The sequence below is a fragment of the Sturnus vulgaris genome, chromosome 12, assembly GCF_052056855.1.
Source record: "Sturnus vulgaris isolate bStuVul1 chromosome 12, bStuVul1.hap1, whole genome shotgun sequence".
NCBI lineage: Eukaryota > Metazoa > Chordata > Aves > Passeriformes > Sturnidae > Sturnus > Sturnus vulgaris.
Window position 1 is genome coordinate 2,216,038 of NC_142254.1, and position 20,704 is coordinate 2,236,741.

The 20,704-nt window shown below is 50.9% G+C and overlaps 1 protein-coding gene across 1 annotated transcript in view; it reads left to right on the top strand.

The window, feature by feature from the left end:
• The window catches only part of LOC148222327 (axonemal central pair apparatus protein HYDIN-like), a 58,376-nt gene that overhangs the window by 21,962 nt on the left and 15,710 nt on the right, over positions 1 to 20,704 (top strand). The window contains 23 exon segments of the mRNA XM_088172243.1: positions 10 to 326; positions 1,858 to 2,023; positions 2,516 to 2,614; positions 3,315 to 3,524; positions 4,389 to 4,517; positions 7,736 to 7,913; positions 8,440 to 8,603; positions 9,332 to 9,462; positions 10,407 to 10,543; positions 11,179 to 11,300; positions 11,388 to 11,590; positions 11,999 to 12,131; positions 13,205 to 13,444; positions 13,697 to 13,895; positions 14,855 to 15,022; positions 15,320 to 15,484; positions 16,614 to 16,756; positions 17,749 to 17,847; positions 18,141 to 18,324; positions 18,783 to 18,921; positions 19,057 to 19,352; positions 19,355 to 19,641; positions 19,687 to 19,711. Of these exon segments, the coding sequence (XP_088028369.1) occupies positions 10 to 326; positions 1,858 to 2,023; positions 2,516 to 2,614; positions 3,315 to 3,524; positions 4,389 to 4,517; positions 7,736 to 7,913; positions 8,440 to 8,603; positions 9,332 to 9,462; positions 10,407 to 10,543; positions 11,179 to 11,300; positions 11,388 to 11,590; positions 11,999 to 12,131; positions 13,205 to 13,444; positions 13,697 to 13,895; positions 14,855 to 15,022; positions 15,320 to 15,484; positions 16,614 to 16,756; positions 17,749 to 17,847; positions 18,141 to 18,324; positions 18,783 to 18,921; positions 19,057 to 19,352; positions 19,355 to 19,641; positions 19,687 to 19,711 (3,934 nt within the window).

Genomic DNA, 20,704 nt, shown 5'->3' on the forward strand with positions numbered 1-20,704 from the left:
TCCTTGCAGCCTGTGACACTCGATGTAGGGCAGACCTGTCATCTCTACATCGCATTTGACCCATCTTATGAACTGGATTTTAATAGCTGGAGGGACAAGAAGGTTCTGAAGATAAACATGGCCAACGGCCATCCTTATGTGGAGCATATCAGCCTTCAGGGAGAAGTCCACTTCCCCAATCTCCAAATCCATCCCAGCAGCCTGGAGTTTGGCTGCATCCTGGCTGGCACTGAAGAAGTGCGTTCTCTGCAGATGACCAACTGCAGCTCACTGCCTGTCCAGTACCACTGGTCATTCCCTTTGGACCACCAGGTGAACAGGTTGAGGTATGTGCACCTTTGCCCTCTCCTTGAAGCTCTCCTTCCTGGTGTCTTGTTTGTACTTTGCAAAGAACAAAGCTTTTTGCCTAGGACCCGCCAGACTGCTTCTGACTTTTCCCTGTGCAAATAACACTGACCAGCCCCGTGGTCAAGCTGGATTCTCAAGGAATAGGTTTTCCACCAATTTTGTGAAGGAAAGCTGGGGTAAAAGCTGCTTTCTCAGACCTCTGCAGCCTGAGGCAATGTCCACCTTGATGAATGGCTCCTAGTCCCAGCTCTCAGAGTGCTGCTGGAGGCCCTTTTGGTCCCTCTGCTTTGAGATGGGTCCTCTCTGCAGGAGCTGCTCTCTGCTCGTTGCATTCCTCCCTTGCATTGTGCTGGAGGATGCCCAGAAAGTCCCAACACCAGAGAAAGGGCTACTTAGTACCTGGGCTGGTGGTGAACACCTTGTTCACCTTCCCTTTCCTTCTTTTCTTACACAACTCCTTTAGTGCCAGGACAGTTTCTTTCTCAAGGCTCAGCTTTCAGTGGATACCTTGGATTCTTCACTCCCTTTTCTTGTGACACTTGTTACTCATTTTGACTTTTCCCCACTGGAACATGTCTCTTATGGGTTCTGTACTGCTTGACAACAGGACTTGTTCATCACATCATCTCCTATCCCTGCCTCCCAGAAAGTTTCTACTTCAGAGTGAAAAATGTCATTGTTGGGCACCATCGTCCTGGGAAGTTGCCTCAAACCATTCATTAAAACTAAAGACAGTGGAACAGGTGATTAGACATCTCTTGGGGGTTATTATGAGAGAGCCACTCATCCAGAAGTGAAACCCAGCCTTAGATAACAAGCTACAAAGCTAAAGACTGATTCTTTGGGGAGCAGGTCATTATAGGCACTGAATTCCTGTCTGGGAATGGAGCATCCAGGTTGTGTTTGACTGTTGGGAGCACTTGCAGCTCAGCAGGGTGACAGGCAGGCATGGCTCTACTGTGTCCCTCACGTGGCACTAGAAATACAAGCAGAGTTACCCTGAGCACCTGCATGGGGAATGTGACCTGAGTCACCTGGGAGTGTTGGAAAATGTCAACCAATCTCCGAAGACTGTCAGGGAAACATTCCTGATAAATACCTGGTAGAGCTGCAGAGTTTCTAGCGTTGGGCACTGGGAGGGCTGTGCTGGCTCATCACTGGCCGGGTGTGCCCCTTGGTGACTCAAATCTCACCTTTTTGCTTGCCTTCTCTGTCTTTTCCTCTCCCACTGTGCTTTTTGCATCCCCACAAGGTTTTAATCCCTGTCCTCTGCAGTCCCTCGATGCAAGCAGTTGCAGCTGCCTGCACCAGTGCTACTTCAGTGCCATCATCGCTGGGCTGCCTTTAGAACAGACCTGCTCCAGCCTGGATTAAGAAGGGCTGGATCAAACCATTTCTCAGTTCAAGGCACCAGCACCCCCCAGCAGCTGCATCCTGACCAGGAGCTACTCGTGCAGGTGTCCCTTCCTCCCACAGCAGGTCCCTGTTCATAGTTATGTTATTTTCCAGGTATGAGCATTACCCACCTAAGTTCAAACCCCAGCCACCAAAGGAGAAGAGAACGAGTTTGGATTACTCGGCGTTTCAAATGAGACGCTTCAAGATTAGAAATGGGGAGGACCCAGCCACAGCCCTGAGAGAATCGTGGGATCCTGCCCAGTCTTTAGGAGCAGAGGTAGATTTTCTTGTACACTACTGCTTGTGTTGCCTCCCCACCTTACCACCAACAAGCAATGCTCTTGCTGACCTCCCTTTTTGCTGCCCTGCTGTCCTGTGCCTTGAGAATGGGATGGGCAGCAGAGCCAGTGGTTGGACATGAGGTGTGTGGGAGGGAGAAATAGGAGAGTTTTCCTTGGAGAAGACTGCTGAGATCCTGCAGACCTGTGTTGAGTGTGGGATTTTTTTGCCATGTTTTCTTCACAATGTAAGATGAGGCTTTTATCTGCATCATGATGACAAGACCTCCAGCTTCCTTCCCAGAGCAAGCTGTGATGAGTCCTGATCTCCATGTAGCCTCTTCCCAACCCAGCCAGACCACCTGTTTCCAGGTGTCTGCTTTCACCTGACAGCTGGTATTGCAGTGGTGGCCCTGAAGCTGTCTTACAAACGGAGACTTTGCAAAGTGGCTGTCTCTTCCTCCTAGCATAGAAAATGGCTTGTTTTTCAGGTGCCGCCACATACTTGTGAAAAGTATTACGTCCCACTAGGTTTGGGGGGATTCAGGTTATCCGCGGATGTACCACAGAGTCCCCTCGAAGTGGAGAAGGTAAGAGGGAATCTCTCTCTTCCACATTTTCAGTGTGGCAAGCAGGGCTGTAGCTCCCAGTCCCATTGGTGGCCCTCAGCATTGCACACAGAGGGGCCTCACATCCCTCCAGACCCATCACAAAGCGCTGCTGAAACAACTGGTTGTTGGAAAGGCTGTGCAGGACATGTAGGGCTGCCCAAGGATGCTGTGCAGCACCTATGGAGGGCATTGCTCCCCCTGGACCTCATCAGGTGGTCCATAGGAAATTTTTGCAGGAGCTTTTGCTGTAGCACCTTGAGAATGCAGCATATATGTCAGAGAGCGAGGGGAAAAGCCTCAGGAGTCAGATGATCTGGGCTGGAGTCCTTCGCTGACATCCCTGAGCTCCAAGAGCTCTCACTTTGAGTCTCTTCCTTTTCTAAAAGCAGTAAGAAATGCTTTCTAAAGGCAAGCTGGGCATCCGAGAGAGTTTCTACTGCCAGGAGACATCCAAGTTCACTTGAATGTACTGGATTAATGAATGCATTGATCTGTGAGTGTGGAAGAAGATTTTCCCCATGGTCCCTCCATTGGTCAGTGGCATGGATGCAGGATGACATCAGGGTGATTCTGGCTGTGTTTGAGGAATAGGCCCCTCTGGCTATAGCTGCAGTTTGCTCCAAGATGCTCTTCTGCATCCATTTCCACACTCAACCTCTCAATCTCTCCTGTCCTCCAGATTTTCAGTATCCTGCCACAGTCAGGTGTGCTGCAGCCAGGAGAGAGACAGCAAGTCTCCTTCACCTTCTCTGGCCACCCCAACACCACTGCTAGTGTCACAGCACTGTGCCACGTGGAGGGAGGCCCCACCTACGAGGTGGAGCTGACTGGGGAGGCCTCACACCTCAGCTACTCCCTAAGCCAGCGGGAGATCAACTGCGGCTTTCAGGTACCACACATGTGCCCTGGCACAGCTCCCTGCCTTGGAACCACGGCCAGCGGGTTCCTGCCCACCTCAGTCCAGGGCTTTCTTCCCTTCCAGCCCCTTTGTTGGCTCTGGGGCTTGGAAGTACAACCTTTGAGGGACACATCCGGCACCCAAGCTGGTTTAATATGGCCATCTCCAAGCCTCTCTAAGATGTTGGGAATGCCTCTTTTTCAGGGTACCTAACACTGCCTCTTGCAGCAAGCAGGGTCCCAGTGGGGATCCTCTGAGGGGCATGTCCCTGCGACATCCCTTTACTGATCCACTCCTAAAGCCTGACCTCCAAGGAAATGCTCTTGTCTAAAGCTCTTGCTTGATCCACACATTAATTAAGGGAAGAAGTTATGCTTTCAGTCACTATAGTTGGAGAGACTGTCTCAGAATAATCCTCACTTCACTCTTTTTCAGTTGAAAACCCCCAGATATTTCCAGCTGCTGGCTCTGTCTGTGTTGCCCTGTGACGCCCTTGTTGTGTGTATGTTGCTTGCCAATACTTAAATGCAGGTGCCTTTTCTTCTGAGACGCCTCAGTGTTGTCTCTGCTTCTCCTGGCTGTTGGTGACCCCTCAGAGTGCAGAGGGCCTGTGTCCCCTGGTTCATTTATTACTGGCCCTCACATGGTTGTTAGCACACCTCTGTGTGCTGCCAGAGCTCCTTGGTCCTGTGCAGGTGCCCTGTGCCTGGGGGTTCCTTAGGTTCCCAGGTGCCCGTATCTGCTCCCTGGTCCCTGCTCCCATGATGGGTGTGCTTTCAACCCCGGGAGAGAGGAAGGAGACTCCCAGCAGCAGGCCTGGGTCTGTAACTTCCCGCTCCTATGCCTTCTCTCCAGATGTTTAATAACCTTCATCACAGCACAGTCACCCTGGCGAACACTGGCAAGATTGAATTCAACTGGGTGCTAAACCTTAGCATTGCAGAGCAACATCTGCCTGGCGTGTTTGTGGTCAACCCCACCATTGTAAGTAGCACAAGCGACTGACCCCAGCCCTGTGTCAGGTGGCCCAGGAGAGTGTTAAAGGGAAAAAAAAAGGGAAGGAGGGAAGCGGGGGGGAAAGTCAGAGGGGAAAACCCCAAACCCAGCCATTAGAGAGAGAGGGCTGTAAGTAATTTCTGCTGGGGGCAGAGAAGCAAGTGTTCTCCTGATAGACTCCCTCGTGGCCTTGGCTGGTGGGTGGGTGGCTCTGCTGTCACAGGGCAGACACCAGTGGGAGGCACAAGTGTGCTGGTCACTTGAAGCAGTGCGCTTCACTGGGTTCCTCTGAGAACGGCCTGTGCTTTTGGAGCCCAGAGCACGCTTGCTAAAAACAAAAACTGGCTGAGAAAACAGGCAAAGGATGGGTCTTGGCATGGAAATCTGAGGGAAGGTTTCTTGGGTCTTGAAGGCAGTCCAAGGACAAAGACAAAACTGGGTTGAGGGCACAGGGTTAAATATGGGATGAAAGAGGTGGGTCTGAGGGTCAAGGTCCAATGGGGACAGGCAGAAGTGGTGCAGAGGAGGGGCAGCCAACCAGGGGAAACAATAGGATAAGAGGGGTGGAGCAATATGGCAAAACATAGCCAATGTTCATCAAGGAAATGAAGAACATTCCAGAAAGGGTACATACAAGGTGAACAAGGGCAGAACAGGGATGGAACAACTGTACCAACCAATAGAACTTAAGACATTAACATGTGCCTGCAAAGGCCAATGGGAGGGAGGCACTTTCCAGCCCAACCTTGAGGGGCGTTTCTCCTTGCCTGCTTCTGCTTCTCCTGGTCTGAAGTGTTACAGTCCCAGTAGCAGAGTGGTTGTCCTTCACAGTTAGTGTCTTGTGCTGCTGTAAGGGGAACAGAGGAGAATTCTAATTGCTAGATTTCTCAGATGAAAGTAAATTGCAAACAAAGCAAGTATTATATCTGAAAAGTCTTTCTTAAGAAAGAAAGAAAGGGGGTGGTCCCAATCAAACCAAAAACGGCAGGGAAAAATTGGCAGTGCTTGACTGCTTTTATATGCTAAGATTCCTCCCATAACCCAGCCCTTTTAGGAAGACTATTGGTCAGATGGGTAACATTTTCCTGGGCTTTGAGATCTGCCCACCTCCAAGGGGGAAGTCTCTTGCAGCCCCCCAGAGACGGAGCCTGCCTGCATTTTCTCCTCGCAACCTCCTTCACGCGTGGGGTGTGTTAAGGGTCCCAGCATGTGTACAGCCCCTGTAGTAATTTTTCACCCCATATCAGGAAGTGGATCTATAACATATGTTGTGGCATAAATAAAAATTTACTTGGTTCCTCACAGTTCCTCTGGGGACCCTGACAGCTTGGATCTCAGGTTGTGCTGGCACCGGAGTGTTTCTGAGGGTCACCTTAGCCAGGCTGTGTGATCACACAGGACATAGTCCTTGGCCCTGCCTCCTCCCTGCCAGTGCTAAGCACCACTTCCATATCCCTTACTAGGCTTGCTGCTCCCTGCCTCCTCCAGCTTTCATGCTGTACTGCAGCTTTGTGGGGCAGTGAGGGGGCCAGGGAGCAGCAGGCCTGGGAGAGCAAGGAGAAAAATTAACAGCATCCCACCACTGACCAAGCTGCTCAGTCCTGCCTGGATGTCTTTGAGCCAAAGCAGCAATCCTGCCTTTGTCCCTCCTTGCAGTGGGAAGAGGAAGCCGATTGGCTTTCCCATTTCTTCATGCCTGTCTCCTATAAGGGATGCGAGGAGCTGCTGGCCCTGTTGAGTGCAGGGACTTCTCTTCCACAGCAGTAGCAAAAGAAAATTTTTTGTTGAGGCTCTTGCTGGCAGAGGACAAACCCCGTTAGCAGCACAGCTGTGCTCACATCAGGCTGTGCTGGGGCTGCAGCCTTAGGAGCCCTTGGGGAAGCACACTGCACCCTGGGGTCAGAGTCTCGACCTTTTGGGCACAAGGAATGTAGAAGATGTGAGAAGCAAAGCCCACTCCTCAGTTAAAATTTAAAGAAAATTTAGTAAGAGACAGCAGAGGACAGAGTCAATAAAACAAAAGTAACAGCACTGGGTGCTTGGCTTGGGTGCTTAGCTGCAGCCAGAGGCACACCAGTCAACACATCAACACCCCTGATAAACCCTGGGTATTGCATCAGCCTCATAGGTATTTACAAATGGTTCTTCGTATTGAAATATTTTAACGGAGTTCTTCCTCCATCCCGCCTTTTTGGAGCATGTGCAGTTGTCCTAGTCCTGGTCATTTGTCACTTTTCAGCACATTCAACACGTTTCCATTCCTTCGTTGGTTAAATGTTAATATTGCATTAACTCTACACCAACATTGCATCACAACACAACCTTCGCATTAGAAGAACTTTAGCAAAACTCTTTTACGAATGCCAACATTTATAAAATGTTGGTGTGTATTGTTTTATCTTGCTTTATCTCTGTTTCCCTACATGTTGTAATGGTTTAATCCGTTGTTATATCCCCCTGTTGTTTGTAGTTCCAGTTACCCTAACTCCCACCTTCGCCCTGTCAATCAGCCCTTGCCCCGTCCCAGTTTCCAGACTGTTCACCCTCTCTGTCCGCCTAATCCCCTCCCAAGCAGTTGTCAGTCCGTCCTAGCTCCTCCTATTCTTCTAGAGAGTTCAGTGTCAATCATTCCCCCTTTGGTATGTCATTTGATGTTAGGTACGATTCCCCGCCTAGGTTTCCCCCTATTGGTTAATTGTATATGAAGCCCCCCCCCTTTTGTTACGCCCCTACGTTGTTCTGATTGGTTATCAGATTGTAGGGAGGTCCCCTATTTAAGTTGCTGGAAGGCTGAGATCTGTGCTTTTTGTGGTATCCTCCTTTGGCCTCCAGTTGTCTCCTGTTCGTGGACCCACAAAAGGACTCCTCCGAATCCTTTGCGTTTTCCCGGACATGAGATTGGCTGGAAGGGTTCTGAGCCCTAGCTGTATTCTTGGTTCTTTATATCCAGCACACGGCCCACTCTCGGTGTCAGCAGAGCTACCTGGGCGTGCCAGAGCAGAGTGGAGCAGGCGGCCATGTCAATAAAACACATAGTATTTACTCTAATAATTGCCAAAGCCAACACTGTAATAGATTTATCACAAAGTGATGTGGTCTGATGGTTTCTTCTAGATGAGAACCTGTCCTTTCAGCCTGTCTGTACCCTGAGCCATCCCCCATCAGACTCTCTGATGCATTCTCTCCCTCTTTTCCCATCCCTGCAGGGTTCCATTGCACCTGGTGGGAAGCAAGTGCTGAAATTCTCTTACATGCCAGCAGTACCAGGAGCCTTCAGCAGGACTTTCCAGCTTAAAGTGGGTCACCTAGATCCAGAAAATATCTGCCTGAAAGGAGAAACATTCTTTCCCATGATCAGTGTCAATCTGCCCTGGAACATCGAAGGTGGGCACTGCCTGTCTGCCCCTAGGAAGGGCCCCTCTGGTTTTGTTCCCTGCCATATGCCATAGGGTAGCTTATGCCCACCTCCACCAAGCCTGAGGTTTGCAGGACTCCCAGACCAACTCAAGCCCTCTGGTTGCTTCATGGGTCTTGAGCAGAGGATCCCATGTGGGCTTTGCCCCAGGAACTGTCCTGCAGAGCTTGCCAGCACATTTGGCAGGCTCCTGAAGGATGATGGCTAGACTGAAAGGCTTGGGAAAGCTGTAAGAGAGGCTGGCAGGGCTTCTGACAGGGTTGGATTTGTGTGACATTGCAGGCAATGAGATGCTCCTCTGTGGGGAGGGACAAACGTGATGGGTGGGAGCAAAAGCAGTGAGGATTCAGAGAGGAGCAGCAGCATCCACTTTCCATCGATGTCTTGAGGGATTTCTTTCTGGAAGAAACCAGTGTTGGGAGGCAGGGACTTCCCAGCTTCAATGAGATTGGCACTTTCCTCACACTTCTCTTTGTGGACGTTTTCTTCCTTCAGGAAATGAAAAGTATGAGAAGCTCATAAAACCCCTGCAACAATACAGTCAGGGGAATAAATCAGTCGAGCCAAAGAAGACTCAGAGCCTGAGGACTCAGACCCCAAGGACACAGACCTTGAAGATGGAGAACGTGAAGCCCCGCGTGCCTGACTCTGGCATTGTAGTAAGAGCAGCTGCAGCCCCGTTTGGCACATGCCACCCTCTCTATGGCACCTGAGCCCCTTGCAGCCCACAGCAGCGTCCTGGTGCCCTGATGGCACCTGGGACCTCCCTGCCCACTTGCAACCATGTGTCACCTCAGCATTGCCCCTAGGACTTCCACTCTGGTCATGCTCTCCTCTGGGGTTGCACCAGCTTCCTGGCTACCCCAGGGAGAGATCCTGAAGGCCATGCTCAAGGGATGGAGCTGATGGTGCGTTGAAGGAGATTCAGGTCATTGCTGGGGAGTTGGTTGGTCCCAGTCCAAGCCCTGCTAGATTTGCAGAGCTGAGCAGCAGCTGCTTGATTGCGCCCTGGGACTGTGCTGGTGGTGCTCATCTCCAAGAGGCACCAGCTTGGTCCCAGTTCCCTTTCAAGACAGCTTTTGTCCAAGGTGCCTTGGTAGTGGCTGGGGGCAGGCAAGTATCAGGAGCTCTGGAAGGTTCCTGGCTTGTCTGTCTGCCTGGCCAGATCAGGCAGACTTGGCTAACAGTGGCTGGGCAGGCGAAGATGCTGGAGTTACTTGCATGGAGATGAGGTCCTGGCTGAGAAAGCAGGAGGTGTCACAGACACTGAGCAGGCAGACAGGGGGACCCCACATCCCCTCTCAACAAGAGCAGAGTGGGATCCTTTCTCACATGCAAACCTTGGGAAAGACCTTTGCTAACCAGGCACTCTCTTCCCTTTCTTCAGCCAGACACTCAGCTGCAGATAGAGACGGTGATGATGCTGATAGAGAAGGCTGCTCTGGAGCTGCAGGAAAAGCTCACATCCCAGCCTCCAAATAGTTTACCTGACAAAGAGCTGTGCCAGAGTCTTGTCAAGTGAGTAGGAACTCCCATCCCCATCTCCAGGTGCCCCGTGGGGTACACCCAGCAATGTCTCCCTGTCCTGAGAGCTCCTTGTGTCTGCTGAGCTGGGAATAACCTGGACTTCAGAAAGGGTGTGGTCCTGGCGGCTGTGACACTCATGTGAGCAGTGGAGTGTCCTCCCTTCCCCAGCACCACGCTGAGCTTTGGGCTGCTCAGCTCCCCAGAGGTGTGGGGTTCTGTTCCTAGAGCTGAGGACAGTGCAGACCTTCAAGTCCTTCCAGACAGCATAAATTCTGTCCCTGCTGGCTAGCTCTGAAAGAGACAATTCCCAGCTGATGTCCTGGTTCCAACTAACAGAGCACACTAAATAAAAGGAGAAGGGAACTGCACATGCCAGCAAACCCTTTAAAACCCAAAATCAGGTGGCGTGAATCCTGGTGGGTTGGCAGGGCTTATCTAGGTCATTTGGTCTGTCCCTTTACACCATCGTGATGCAACACAAGTACAGGGTGCTTCAATTCAGGAAGGAGATGCTCTGCAGAACAGATCGTGTGATCTGGTTGCAGAGCAATGAAGATTTCCTGTGCAGGCAAATCTTATTCCTAGGCCCCAAAGCAATTTCAGGCTCAGGCCATACACCAGGCTAAGCAGTTTCATTGAGACCAGTGGAGGTCCAGTGTCCTCACCTATACTGGCTTTTCACGGCAGAGGAGCTGTGGCCAGTGTCCATTTAAAACTAATTTCATTTTCAGGTACCATTAGTAGCTGATAAAACCTAGGACCTATACTCCTGACTTCCCAAAGTCATTGCCAGGTGGTCAGGCCATGGGTTTCATGGGCTTGAGCTGAGTTTTTACAGCAGCGAATCAAAAACTAGCCACTTGATTTATATCCTCCATCCACCTGGACATGTAGCCAGGCTGTGGTTTAAGGACTGTCCTTACTCCTCCTTGCAGAGTTGAGCTGCCCGAGTATGTCCTGGACATGGGCACTGTAAGAAAGGGTTACACTGAGAGGCGCACTCTGATGATCACCAACCCTGGGCGGATGCCGGTGTCCTTCCAGGTCGATGTATCTGCCCTGCAGGGCACAGGTAAGCAGTGCTGGAGACACTTGCTGTGGGCTTGAGAGAAGTGTCTCAGACAGATTAGCTTAAGCCACTGAATTTGGGGAGGTTTTTGAGCTTTTTCTTCTCAATGCCCCTGCTGGGAGCTTTCGAGGCAGAATTCTCCTGGGCAGCCATGCCCAGGGCACCTGGGCTGTCTGTGACTGCCCTAACGCTTCAGTGCAGAGGCCAGATGGGCTCATCACCCATGTCACCTCTCAGCATCTTCTGCCCTTGGCTCCCACGAGCATCAAGTCTCTCTGGGCGCTCTGTGGGCTTGTTTTGCAAAGCAGCGGGGTCTGCTGTGTTTTGGAAGTGCTTTGGTTGGAGTTGACACTGTCAGAGCACTTGTAGTCAGCCCTTATTGAGGAAACAGCCTGTGATATCCTCTGATGGATCAAAAGAGGTTTCCAAAAGAGGCCTTGAGGCAAGGCTGTGCTTCCATCACACAGTGGCTCACTGTGTTTGAGGCGTGTTCAGGTGCACTCTTTAAGTTTTTGTCCAGGTCACAGCATGGCATAGGGTTTTTCCTTTCAGCCGGTACACCTGTAAGGCCTTAACGTGCTTATGATGCATTTCATGTTTCTTGTGTATCTCAGCTGCTTTGTTTTCATCTGTTCAAGGTTTCAGAGTGAATCTGGACCAGATACAGAGCCTGCCTCACAGACACACCATAATGCTTGAAGTGTGCTTTGAAAGTGCCCACCGGTCACGGGGTGACGTGGATGTGCTGCTGCCCATAGAGGTACCACAGCTCTTGGGGCAGGCAGCAGGCTGGGCACAGCAGCAGATGTCACCTGCACCCTCCACTGACTTCTCTGTCCTTCTGCAGGTGGCAAAAGGCCCCACGTATAACATCCGCCTCCGTGCCACTGTGTTGGAACTGTCGCTGCACCTCTCCAAGAACACAGTGCGGTTCTCTGATACCCTCGTTGGGCAGTGCCAGACTGAGACAGTCCGGCTCTACAACTGGTTCCAAGTACCCTGCAAATGGTTCATTACTGCCATCAAGCCTGTCATGAAGGTAAAGCACATGCGACATTGAACTTCCAATGTCTTGGTTGGATTTTCTTTGTGTTTCTTGCCCTTTCTGGGCTCCTGTGGCTGTCTGAGCACTTGGGTCTGCAGTGTGTTTGAGGAAGCTTCTGAGGGTCTGGATCAAGACTGGTTTACCTGGACCTCTTCCATTAGCTGATGCTTTGCTTCTCTGCCATCTTCACCCATTCCTCCTCCTCTCAGGACAGTAGCTCCCTATCTGCCTGCCCTGTCTACAGGTTTTCCCTCCAGCTCCAGGCTATGGGGACCACACTTGGTTTGGCTGTGGGTGCTCTCAGCACTGTATCAGTGTCTCAGAGCACTACAGGAACTGAGGCTCTGCCCTCACAGACCGAGGAGACCTTACAAGATTGATTTCTGTGCCCAGGACAATCAACGCAAATACAGGACACCAGCCGTGCGTCAGAAGCAGCAGGCGCTGGAGGATGAGCCCTGTCCCTTTGAAGTGACGCCCTCCAAAGGAATCCTCGATCCAGGAAGGTGGCAGAACTTGCAAATCCAGTTTACACCCAAGGAGGAGGTGAGATTGGCAGGTGTCAGCCCAGGAGGCCTGTCAGGGCTACCTGGAAATGAGGGCCTGGTGCAGAGAGTGTGATACGAGCTCTGCCTTCACAGGGAGCTTTCTGCAAGCCCTGTTCTCAGCGTGGTTCAGTTCACCCCACAGAGCACTCTGGTGAGATGTGCTTTGAAATGCCCACAGGGAGCTTGCACAGAGAGAGAGCATCAGGGCTCTGTGGCTGCCTCCAGGCACATGGGGGGATGTGCCCAACTCCCCTCAGCCTCCCCCTTGCCTGGCTGTATTTGCAGCTGCAACACTTGGTGCAGAGCAGCTGCACGCTTGCAGAGGATAATCCTGGAATGGCCAGTCTAGGCTCATCCTGCTGCAGAACTGACCGACAAAACAGCCACCAGACACCTTCCTGGGTATGGCAGGCCAGTCACCTGTAGTGATGTGCTGCCAGCAGTTCCTGAGGCTCTGGCCTGCCTGCACATTCCCATGCAGCTGGGCATTCAACTTAAAGGATGGAACATTCCCAAAAGTAGTTTGCCTGTGCCTGCTGGCTCTTGGAAACTGACAGTGTGTACCAGTATGGACACAAGTGCTTCTGTGCCCACGAACAGTCCCAGGGATCTTTTAGCTGCTTGAGAGATGTAACCATCTTGTGTCTGGCTTTGACCAGAGCCAAACACTGAGTAGAGAAGATGACCCTTATTTCTAGCCAGCGAGAGTTCATTTGCCTCTCTCCTGGAGCTGGCGTTTGCCTGATGCAGCAGTGCCAGGACTGTGTCTGGACACTGTAACCCCGAGGGCCCTTGTCATGAGCACTGCACTCCTGCATGACTAGGTGAAAACGCCTGACAGTCCATTGTACATCCATCTGATACCCAAATACCCAGTTAGAGTGCACACCAGGGTTCATTCAATTATTCAGACCCAGGACACAGATGCTGTAGTATCTAGCATAAGTAAACATCTGGTTTCCATTCATCTTGGAGGGACTGATAACACCCTGACCTTGGGGTAAGCATTGTATTTGGGGCCCTGTCACCTGGGACTCCATGGATGAGTAGTCTGCACTTTTCTCTTTTCAGAGGTCTTACAAGAATGAGCTGAAGCTTAACGTTTGTGGGAGCAGCAATTACTTAAAGCTGCACCTCTCAGGACAAGGTCTGGAGCCACGGTTGGAGTTCAACCCCCCAGCACTGAAGATGGGATGGGTGCTGGTGGACAGCGATGGGGTGGACGCCACGGTGGCGGTGAAGAACCCATGCAACTTCCCTGTTGAGTTTTACTCACTGGATTTTGATGAGCAGTGTCTTGAGGAGGAGAAGGTGAGAAGGCAGGTCTGGTCTCCGTGTACATGCTGCCCGAGCTTCACAGCACTCCAGCATTCCCAGGCTTGTGCCAGGGAGATGGAGGCAATCCCCAGGGAAAAGCTAACTCTGCTGATGTGCTGTGGGAGGACTTAAATAGTTTGTGTTGTTGGGAGGAAGGGAGGAGACAGAAAATGGGTTTGTTAAGTGCGTGTGATGAGAGGTGAGAAAAGGAATCTTGTGTATGGTTTCTCTTCCCTGCGTGCACAGATCCTGCGGATGGCACTGGGGTCTGAGTACCAAAAGAACTTTCTGATGCCTCCACGTGCCGGGAGTGGGACGCTGCCCCCAGAGGTGCTGGAGGACTATGAAGCACAGAAGCGGCTGAAGGCTCAACAGGGAGAGCTCAAGGCCGTGGCAGAGGCCACGGCTGAGGCTGAGGCTGAGGCCATGGGCAAGGCAGCATCAGGTCAGAAAAACAGTGAGGGTTTGGTGGTGTCTGTCTTGACTGTGGTCACAGCAGAGAGTCCAGCCATACACCCTGAAGTCTCTGTCACCTTGTTCTCCAGGGAAAGCCCATGCTTTTAGCAGCTGTCTGTTCCCCAGCTTGGTGGAGGAACTCTTGGGTGAAGGGCTGTGGCATCCTCTACTGTGGACGGAGCAGAGACCCTCACTGTGGAAGATGCAGGCACCCAAGAGAGGCCTCCCTGGAGAATAAGCCCTTAGATAAGAAGTTACTTACTTAGAATGACTAATACTAGAAAAATATTTTCCCCCTTTGCCAATCCCTGCTTTTTCTCTCTGTGATTCTACTGGTCCATTTTCAATGCCTTAGATAATTGGTTCTCTTTTCACCTAATATCTCTTGTAGATTGGTTAATAACAAAATCCCTTATATTATTGGTTCATTTCCAAGACACCCTCACCCTACAAAAACCTCTACTTGTACCCTGTCCAGTGGACTGCTGCCAGGAACCCTGTGTGGAAGAAATAAAGTGTCTGCGGAACCTCCGTGCAGCTTTCTCAGTTTCTCTTCTCTGCTGGCTAGGCTGAAACCTGCCTGAGACACCAGGAAAGGCTTGTTATGGCAGATCAGGGAAAAAAAAACCCCAAACCCCGACAGCTACACTCTACCAACCCTGAACGTAGCCAAAGCAAGCTCCTATCTGCCTGCCATAGACTGGGGAAATAATCAGGATATTCCCTTGTGTCCCTTAGCCACAAAGACTAGGATTGCATGAGTTCTTCAGCCAGCAGGACCAGGTCTAATATCACTGGCTCTTTTATATTTGCACTTTCCTAGCAACAAAAGAACAAGCTCATGTTGCTTTGACCAAGTCTCCTTTCCTGGGATCTGAGGAGATGGGAGGATGATGAGGATCAAAGGAAGGTGGGAAGTTGACTTTTCTCCTTGGTTTTGCACTGCAGTGTATCACGAGGCTGTCACATCCTCTCCTGAGCCCATGGTGGAAGTGACTGGGAATTCTATCTCTCGGGCTGTCATGCACCATCTGGACATCGACTCATCTTCAGAGAGGCGTGAAGCACAGCAGGACAGAGGGATTGCTGTCATTGTCCATGGGCCACCTTGGGCAGGTATGTGAGCTGCAACCCTGGGCTGCAGGGAGAGTGGCAGGCAGGAGGAACACATCCTGGTGGACCACAGTGCTTACACCAAAGTCCCCAGCTGAACAGGAGGTGGAGATGATCCTCCTGACTCTAGAATTCAGAGCTTGTACCCACTCTCCAGCTGTTTCCTTCATGGCCTCCCCGGAGGGACACTTGCTTTCCCACTGACTTTTAACTTTGAAATCTTGTTCGAGATTTGTCCAGGGGTATGTCCCTGTAATGCCTCATATGAAAGTGTCACCAAGTAATCCTCCTCTCTCTCAGGAAAGACAGAGGTAGTGGAGGCCCTGTGTCGCTACTATGACGCTGCTCACTTGTCCATTGACACCGTGGTGAAAGAGGCCATTGCCGATGATCAGAGCCAAGCAGGGCGCTGTGCTCGGGAGCTTTGCACCAAGGCTGCCATGGAGCTGAAAGGCAAAGACAAAGGTAATGCTGGTAAGGAGAAATGCTGGACCCAGAGCCAGTGCTTGATAAACCTACTCTGGCTGTCTACTTCTGCTTACTCACAGCAGCAGTTTTTCAGTCCTTGGGTCGCTTAGGGAACATGGGTGAAATGCATCTCTAGCTTGTCTTAAAAAAAAAAAAAAAGAAACCAATTTTAAGAGCTCAGTCAGGAGTTCTTTTATAGCCCCCTTGCTGCCATTCTTGGCACATGTTCATTTTTCTAGGGGTGGTGAAGCACGCCTGTGTCTTTCCCAAATATTTTATATTTCCTCTAAGCTGAATTCAGCTTGCTCTTCACGGTCAGCAGGCAGAACTGCTGCCCACTTTACCGAGGAAAGAGCCTTCTGAAGTAGCTCATTAAGCACAAGAGGACTGACTAGGAGTGTAACTTTGCAAACGAGAGGAAGGGAAGGACAGCCTCCCAGAGGAATTTCCAATGAGAGACATGCTACAGATGAGCTCTTTTCTCCAGAGGTTTATCTATGCCCACTGTCAGGGTACACAGCTCGTGCATGTTGGGCTGCTCTCCATGTGCGACTGGAGACTTTAATGAAACTTACTGGGCAATTGGTACCCTGAGCTCTGCAGGGTGAGGCAGACCTGGCTCGATGCAGGGGGAAGTTTTGCATTCCTCAGTTTTGAACCTGGCTGAGCTGGGAGCTGGTAGAAGGAAGAAGAGTCTGGGTCCCAGCTGGGGTTTTCCCACAAGGAGGATTTCATTTCAGTGGAGACAGGTGATGCAAGTGGGTTAGGGCTGCAGATCTCCACATGAGAATGCAGGATGGCTGCAGTGTATGGAAAAATGGTCCTTGAGGACGAATCTTTGGCTTGATCTGTAGGGGAACTGCTGTGCAAGCAGAGTCACCTGCATGCACAGTTGTTAGGGAGGACATAAGGCTGTCTTTAAATCAGGTATGGGATGGCATGCTTTACCATGCTGGTAGGAGAAGCGGAGAAGGAGCTGCTTCTGGGAAACAGTGCTGCCAGTGCCCAGCAGACTGGGGATAAAGTGCTATGTTTCTTCCAGGGTCTAAGGTTGTGCACATTGCAGGGAAAGGTACCTACCTAATTGATTTTCAAAGCCCCCCTGAGCTATCTGTCCCCTGTGCAGCTAAAAAGCCTCAGCTCACTGCTCAGACCAAGAACAAACAAGCCTCTGGGGAAAAAGCCAACAAGAAGAATGTCAAAGGCAAGAACCTTCCAGCACAAAAAAAGAAGGAGCCAGCCAGCAAACCCAACAAAAAAGACACCAAGGTAAACAGGATCTGCCCTGCTTGATGCCTGGAACCTTTGCATTGTCGTTGAGATGGGCAGAGGCTGGTATATGGGTCCATAGTGCCAAAACCAGCTGGCAGGCTGGGCATGACTGGGGCTGGGAATGTGCTCTGGCAGACAACTCTGACACGGCCACTGGAGCCCGGGCTCGCTCAAGGAGAAACACTGGCACCGCGCCAGGTGTGGCGAACTGCCTCAGTGTGGTTTTACTGCAGGCAGAACCTTTTGTGCTGCTTGCTCAAATGGTGTAATAGCGTCAGGGACTGGGCAAAGGAGAAGAGGGAGGCTCTCAGCTGCTGAGGTTCCAACAAAAGGTTTCTTAAGGTTGAAAAGTTCAGGAGCAAAAGAGCCCCAAGCACTCCTGTGCCCGGGATTAAATACAGAGGCATACCGGGGGGGTGGGGGGGGGGGGGTTTACAAACAATCAACCAATAAGGGGTTACATGGGCAAATGGGGTGTCAAGTATGAGGGGATTTCCAGGGGCCAGAGCAACTAGGGATTGGCCCAGGGTGGGACTGACAGGGAAGGTACTGGAACAAGGGGCCGGGAATGCTATGTGGGGTAGTTTCAGGGGCGGATACAATTTAGGGAAAAACCAACTTGGGGAAAACAGGGGTACATATGAACAAACTATTACAACAACTTTAACAATGAACTGAATAAAATAAACATGCACTGCAACAAACTCCACTGGTTCTAAATGGTTTGCTGGCTAGTATGGCTGCAGGCAGTGAGCAAAGTGCTGGGAATATGCACTGGGGGCTTGCAGACTCAGGTCTCTGCTGGCCAAGAGATGAGCCCTTCACCTGGAGCCCCCAGCCTGCACTGCAGGGTTGTTCTAGTCTCTACTAGTGAGGAACCTGAGCTCCAAGCCCAGCAGTAGGAGTTGTTCAGGGCTTTCCACCGTGGTTTGTTTTCCCAACAACGGTCTGCATTACAGTTCACAGTTTCCACTGCTCCTGCACCACAGCAGCTGAACATCATCAGCAGTCATGGGGAAGAGCTGAACTGCTTGAGCTGTGTGCTGCCTGAGGACCTGCTGGTGGACATCCTCAGTGAGAGGCTGAAGGTGTGTGGGGTGGGGGAAAAGGAGACATTCCTGCTCCAGAGAGACAGACAGTGAGGTACGACTTGGAGAGGAGGAGGTCTGTACATACGGTTGGAGGATCCTGGACTGTGTGCAGAGAACCTTGAGGGAAGCTGTAGATGCCCTTAGTTGGCAGAGTGTAAGAACAGATCCAAGCTGGTCTTAGCTAATGCACTTGGAACAAGGATAGCTGCTGCCTTGTGACATCTGGGTTTACTGTCCAGCTGCGAGCCGCCTGTGTGCAATGGCTGACTTGCTCTTCCCTTTATTCACAGCGTGAAGACTGCTACAAGGGAGTGGTCTTTGATGGCTTGGAGAGCCTCTTTGCAAGCAGCCTGGAATCTTCTCTGCTTTGTGTGTTCAAAGCTGTCAAGAATCGTCATCATATATACAGGGTGAACCTGCATCAGGATTATGCTTCTTGGAAAGCCACGGAGGAAGCTGAAAGAGAGAAGGAAGGTGAGATATATCTGTCCCTCTCAAATCTTCTCTCTCAAGCCCTCAACCTTATCTCTTTGTATCTGGGTTTGCAGCAGAGCTTGTAAGAAATGTTTTTATTCATCTTTCCATCTTCTGCCTCAGTGTAACCAGTGTAATCTCAGAGTTACAGGAGATCTGAGGTTTTAAGACTCACCTTAATCTCTAACATTAAAGCTTGGGCACAAGTGCAAGCTGCTGTAGCTCAGTGACAAATGACTGTCCTCAGCCTTGGTGCGCTTAGGCCAGGCAAAGCACAGGAACTCACTGCCCAGCCATAGTTTGGGGGATTGTCTGAGTTTTGGAGCAGGGATATGAGCTCCCAGCATCTCCTGGTATGATAGGCTGGGTTGGGAAAAGCTGTGAATCCTTGCAGCTAACCCAGAGCACCCGGCTCTGCTTGTAATCACTCACGGTTTCTCCTCTGGTTTGCGCTAAAGAACTGCAGCGGAAAAAACCTATTCCGAAGAACACAGATTGTGTCTTGCAAATGGATGAGGATGAGTGTGATGCCCTTCCTGAGAAGAAAGCTCTAGTGGATAAAATAATACTGGAAAGGAAGCATATACGGAGGGAGAAGTGAGTAAGCCTTCTATGGGTTACTGCTCAGGGTAGTGATCCCTAGAGGGTTTCCCTGCTCCAAGGACTCTGAGCTCAGAGGTGTTTGATAGCAAAGGCCAGGAGCAACACAGGTATGGCCACTCAGCTCCCTAGCTCCCAAGAGAAGGAAACCAAACTCCCAGAGAAGGAGGAAACCAAAATCCTAGAGATGGAGGGAACCATAATTCCAGAAAAGTGGAAATACAAAGCCCCAAAGATGTGGGAAATCATAAGCGCAGAGAAGAGGAAATCTAAAGCCCCTGGGAAGGGGGAAACCAAAGCCCCTGAGAAGGGGCAATCCAAAGCCCCAGAGACCATAGAAACTGAAATCCCAGAGTACTCAGCTGAGATGGAGAAGAGGTTTCAGATCTATGAGTCATCACAGCAGGACATCACACAGGTTTTCTCTACTGTGACAGGGTTCAGGGTACTGTGATCCAAAACAGAAACACGTCACAGCCTTCAGCTGAAAACAAAGGTCAGAAAACCAGTAAGCCTCAGGAGAAGGTAGAGAAGAAGCCTGAACGAAAATGTGGAGGTCAAAAGAGTCTTCAGTCATCTCAGCTGGAGACACAAAGCGAAGTTGCAGTCAGAGATGAGCATGTCTCTGGGGTGCAGTGCTTGGACATCCAGGTCACCAATCCAAAGGCTGTGATTAGGGAGATCCTGACAGATGGGAGGCTGCCAACAAAAGATGAGGTAAAACCTTGCAAGGCTCAGATTTTGAGCTTGTTGTGGTCTTAGGCCCTGGAGCATTGTGTCCCCCCAGGTGATAATGGCACAGAGCCTTGTCCAGGCCCCTGATGATGTTCCACAATGACTCTCTAGCATCTGTGTGGACGGGGAGGTTATCACCATCCCTCAGTGGGCAGAAAGTGGGAGTGCTCTGTGTCCAAGTTTCCCATTTGTCCAGAGTTTCCCAGCCTGGAAATCATCATAAGCGGTCTCAGGACAGGGCAGCTCATGGTCATTGTTTTCTTCAGCTGAGTCACCCTGGAAGAGGTTTCTCTCCCAGTCCTGCTTGTAGCTCTTGGCTCTACTCTGGAGCCTGCTCACCCCACTGGGCATAACAAAGCACTTGTACTTCATATAAATCAAAAACCCATTTCCAAAAGCTCAGTGCCTTTAAAGAAGGAGTTGCGAGGGTGGAGGTGACACAGATATAAACAGGATTTTCTCTTCTGTTTTAGATGCTGAGACATCTGGGACTGCATCCCGACAGGTCTCCCCTTCCCCCTGCTGCTGTCTTCTCCATAGTCGACTACCCAGAGGAGCAGTTGGGTTCTGCAGAGCTTGTGAAGCCCTTCACCATTGCTGCACCAGAAAGTGCTGCTATGGAAGACGGTCTGGTGGGTGCTCCAGTGGTGCTGGCACTGAAGGTGCCAGGAGAGGGACCAGGATAGATGGGGGCATGGGGGACAGATTGGATGGAGAAGGATCATTGTGGAGAGGTAGTGACAATGAGATGGGGCCCTGTGTCTGCAGATCTCCTTTCTGTCAGGGATGGGACAAAAGGGACACCTCTGCAAGACGCAGAGCAGTTCTGTAAAACAAGGGAAAAAATCACTTAAAACCATCAACTTCTTTTGAGGAGAGGGTCCTGAGTGAGAAGGGGTGTCCTAGGTAAAACAAACACCAATAAGGAAGACCAAGTCCCTGGGCAGGAGATCTTATTTATTTATTCTCTTTTCCATTGGTTAACAAACTCTCCACACAGAGAACAGAAAGTCTCCAGGATTCCTCCACAACAGGATCCAAAAGT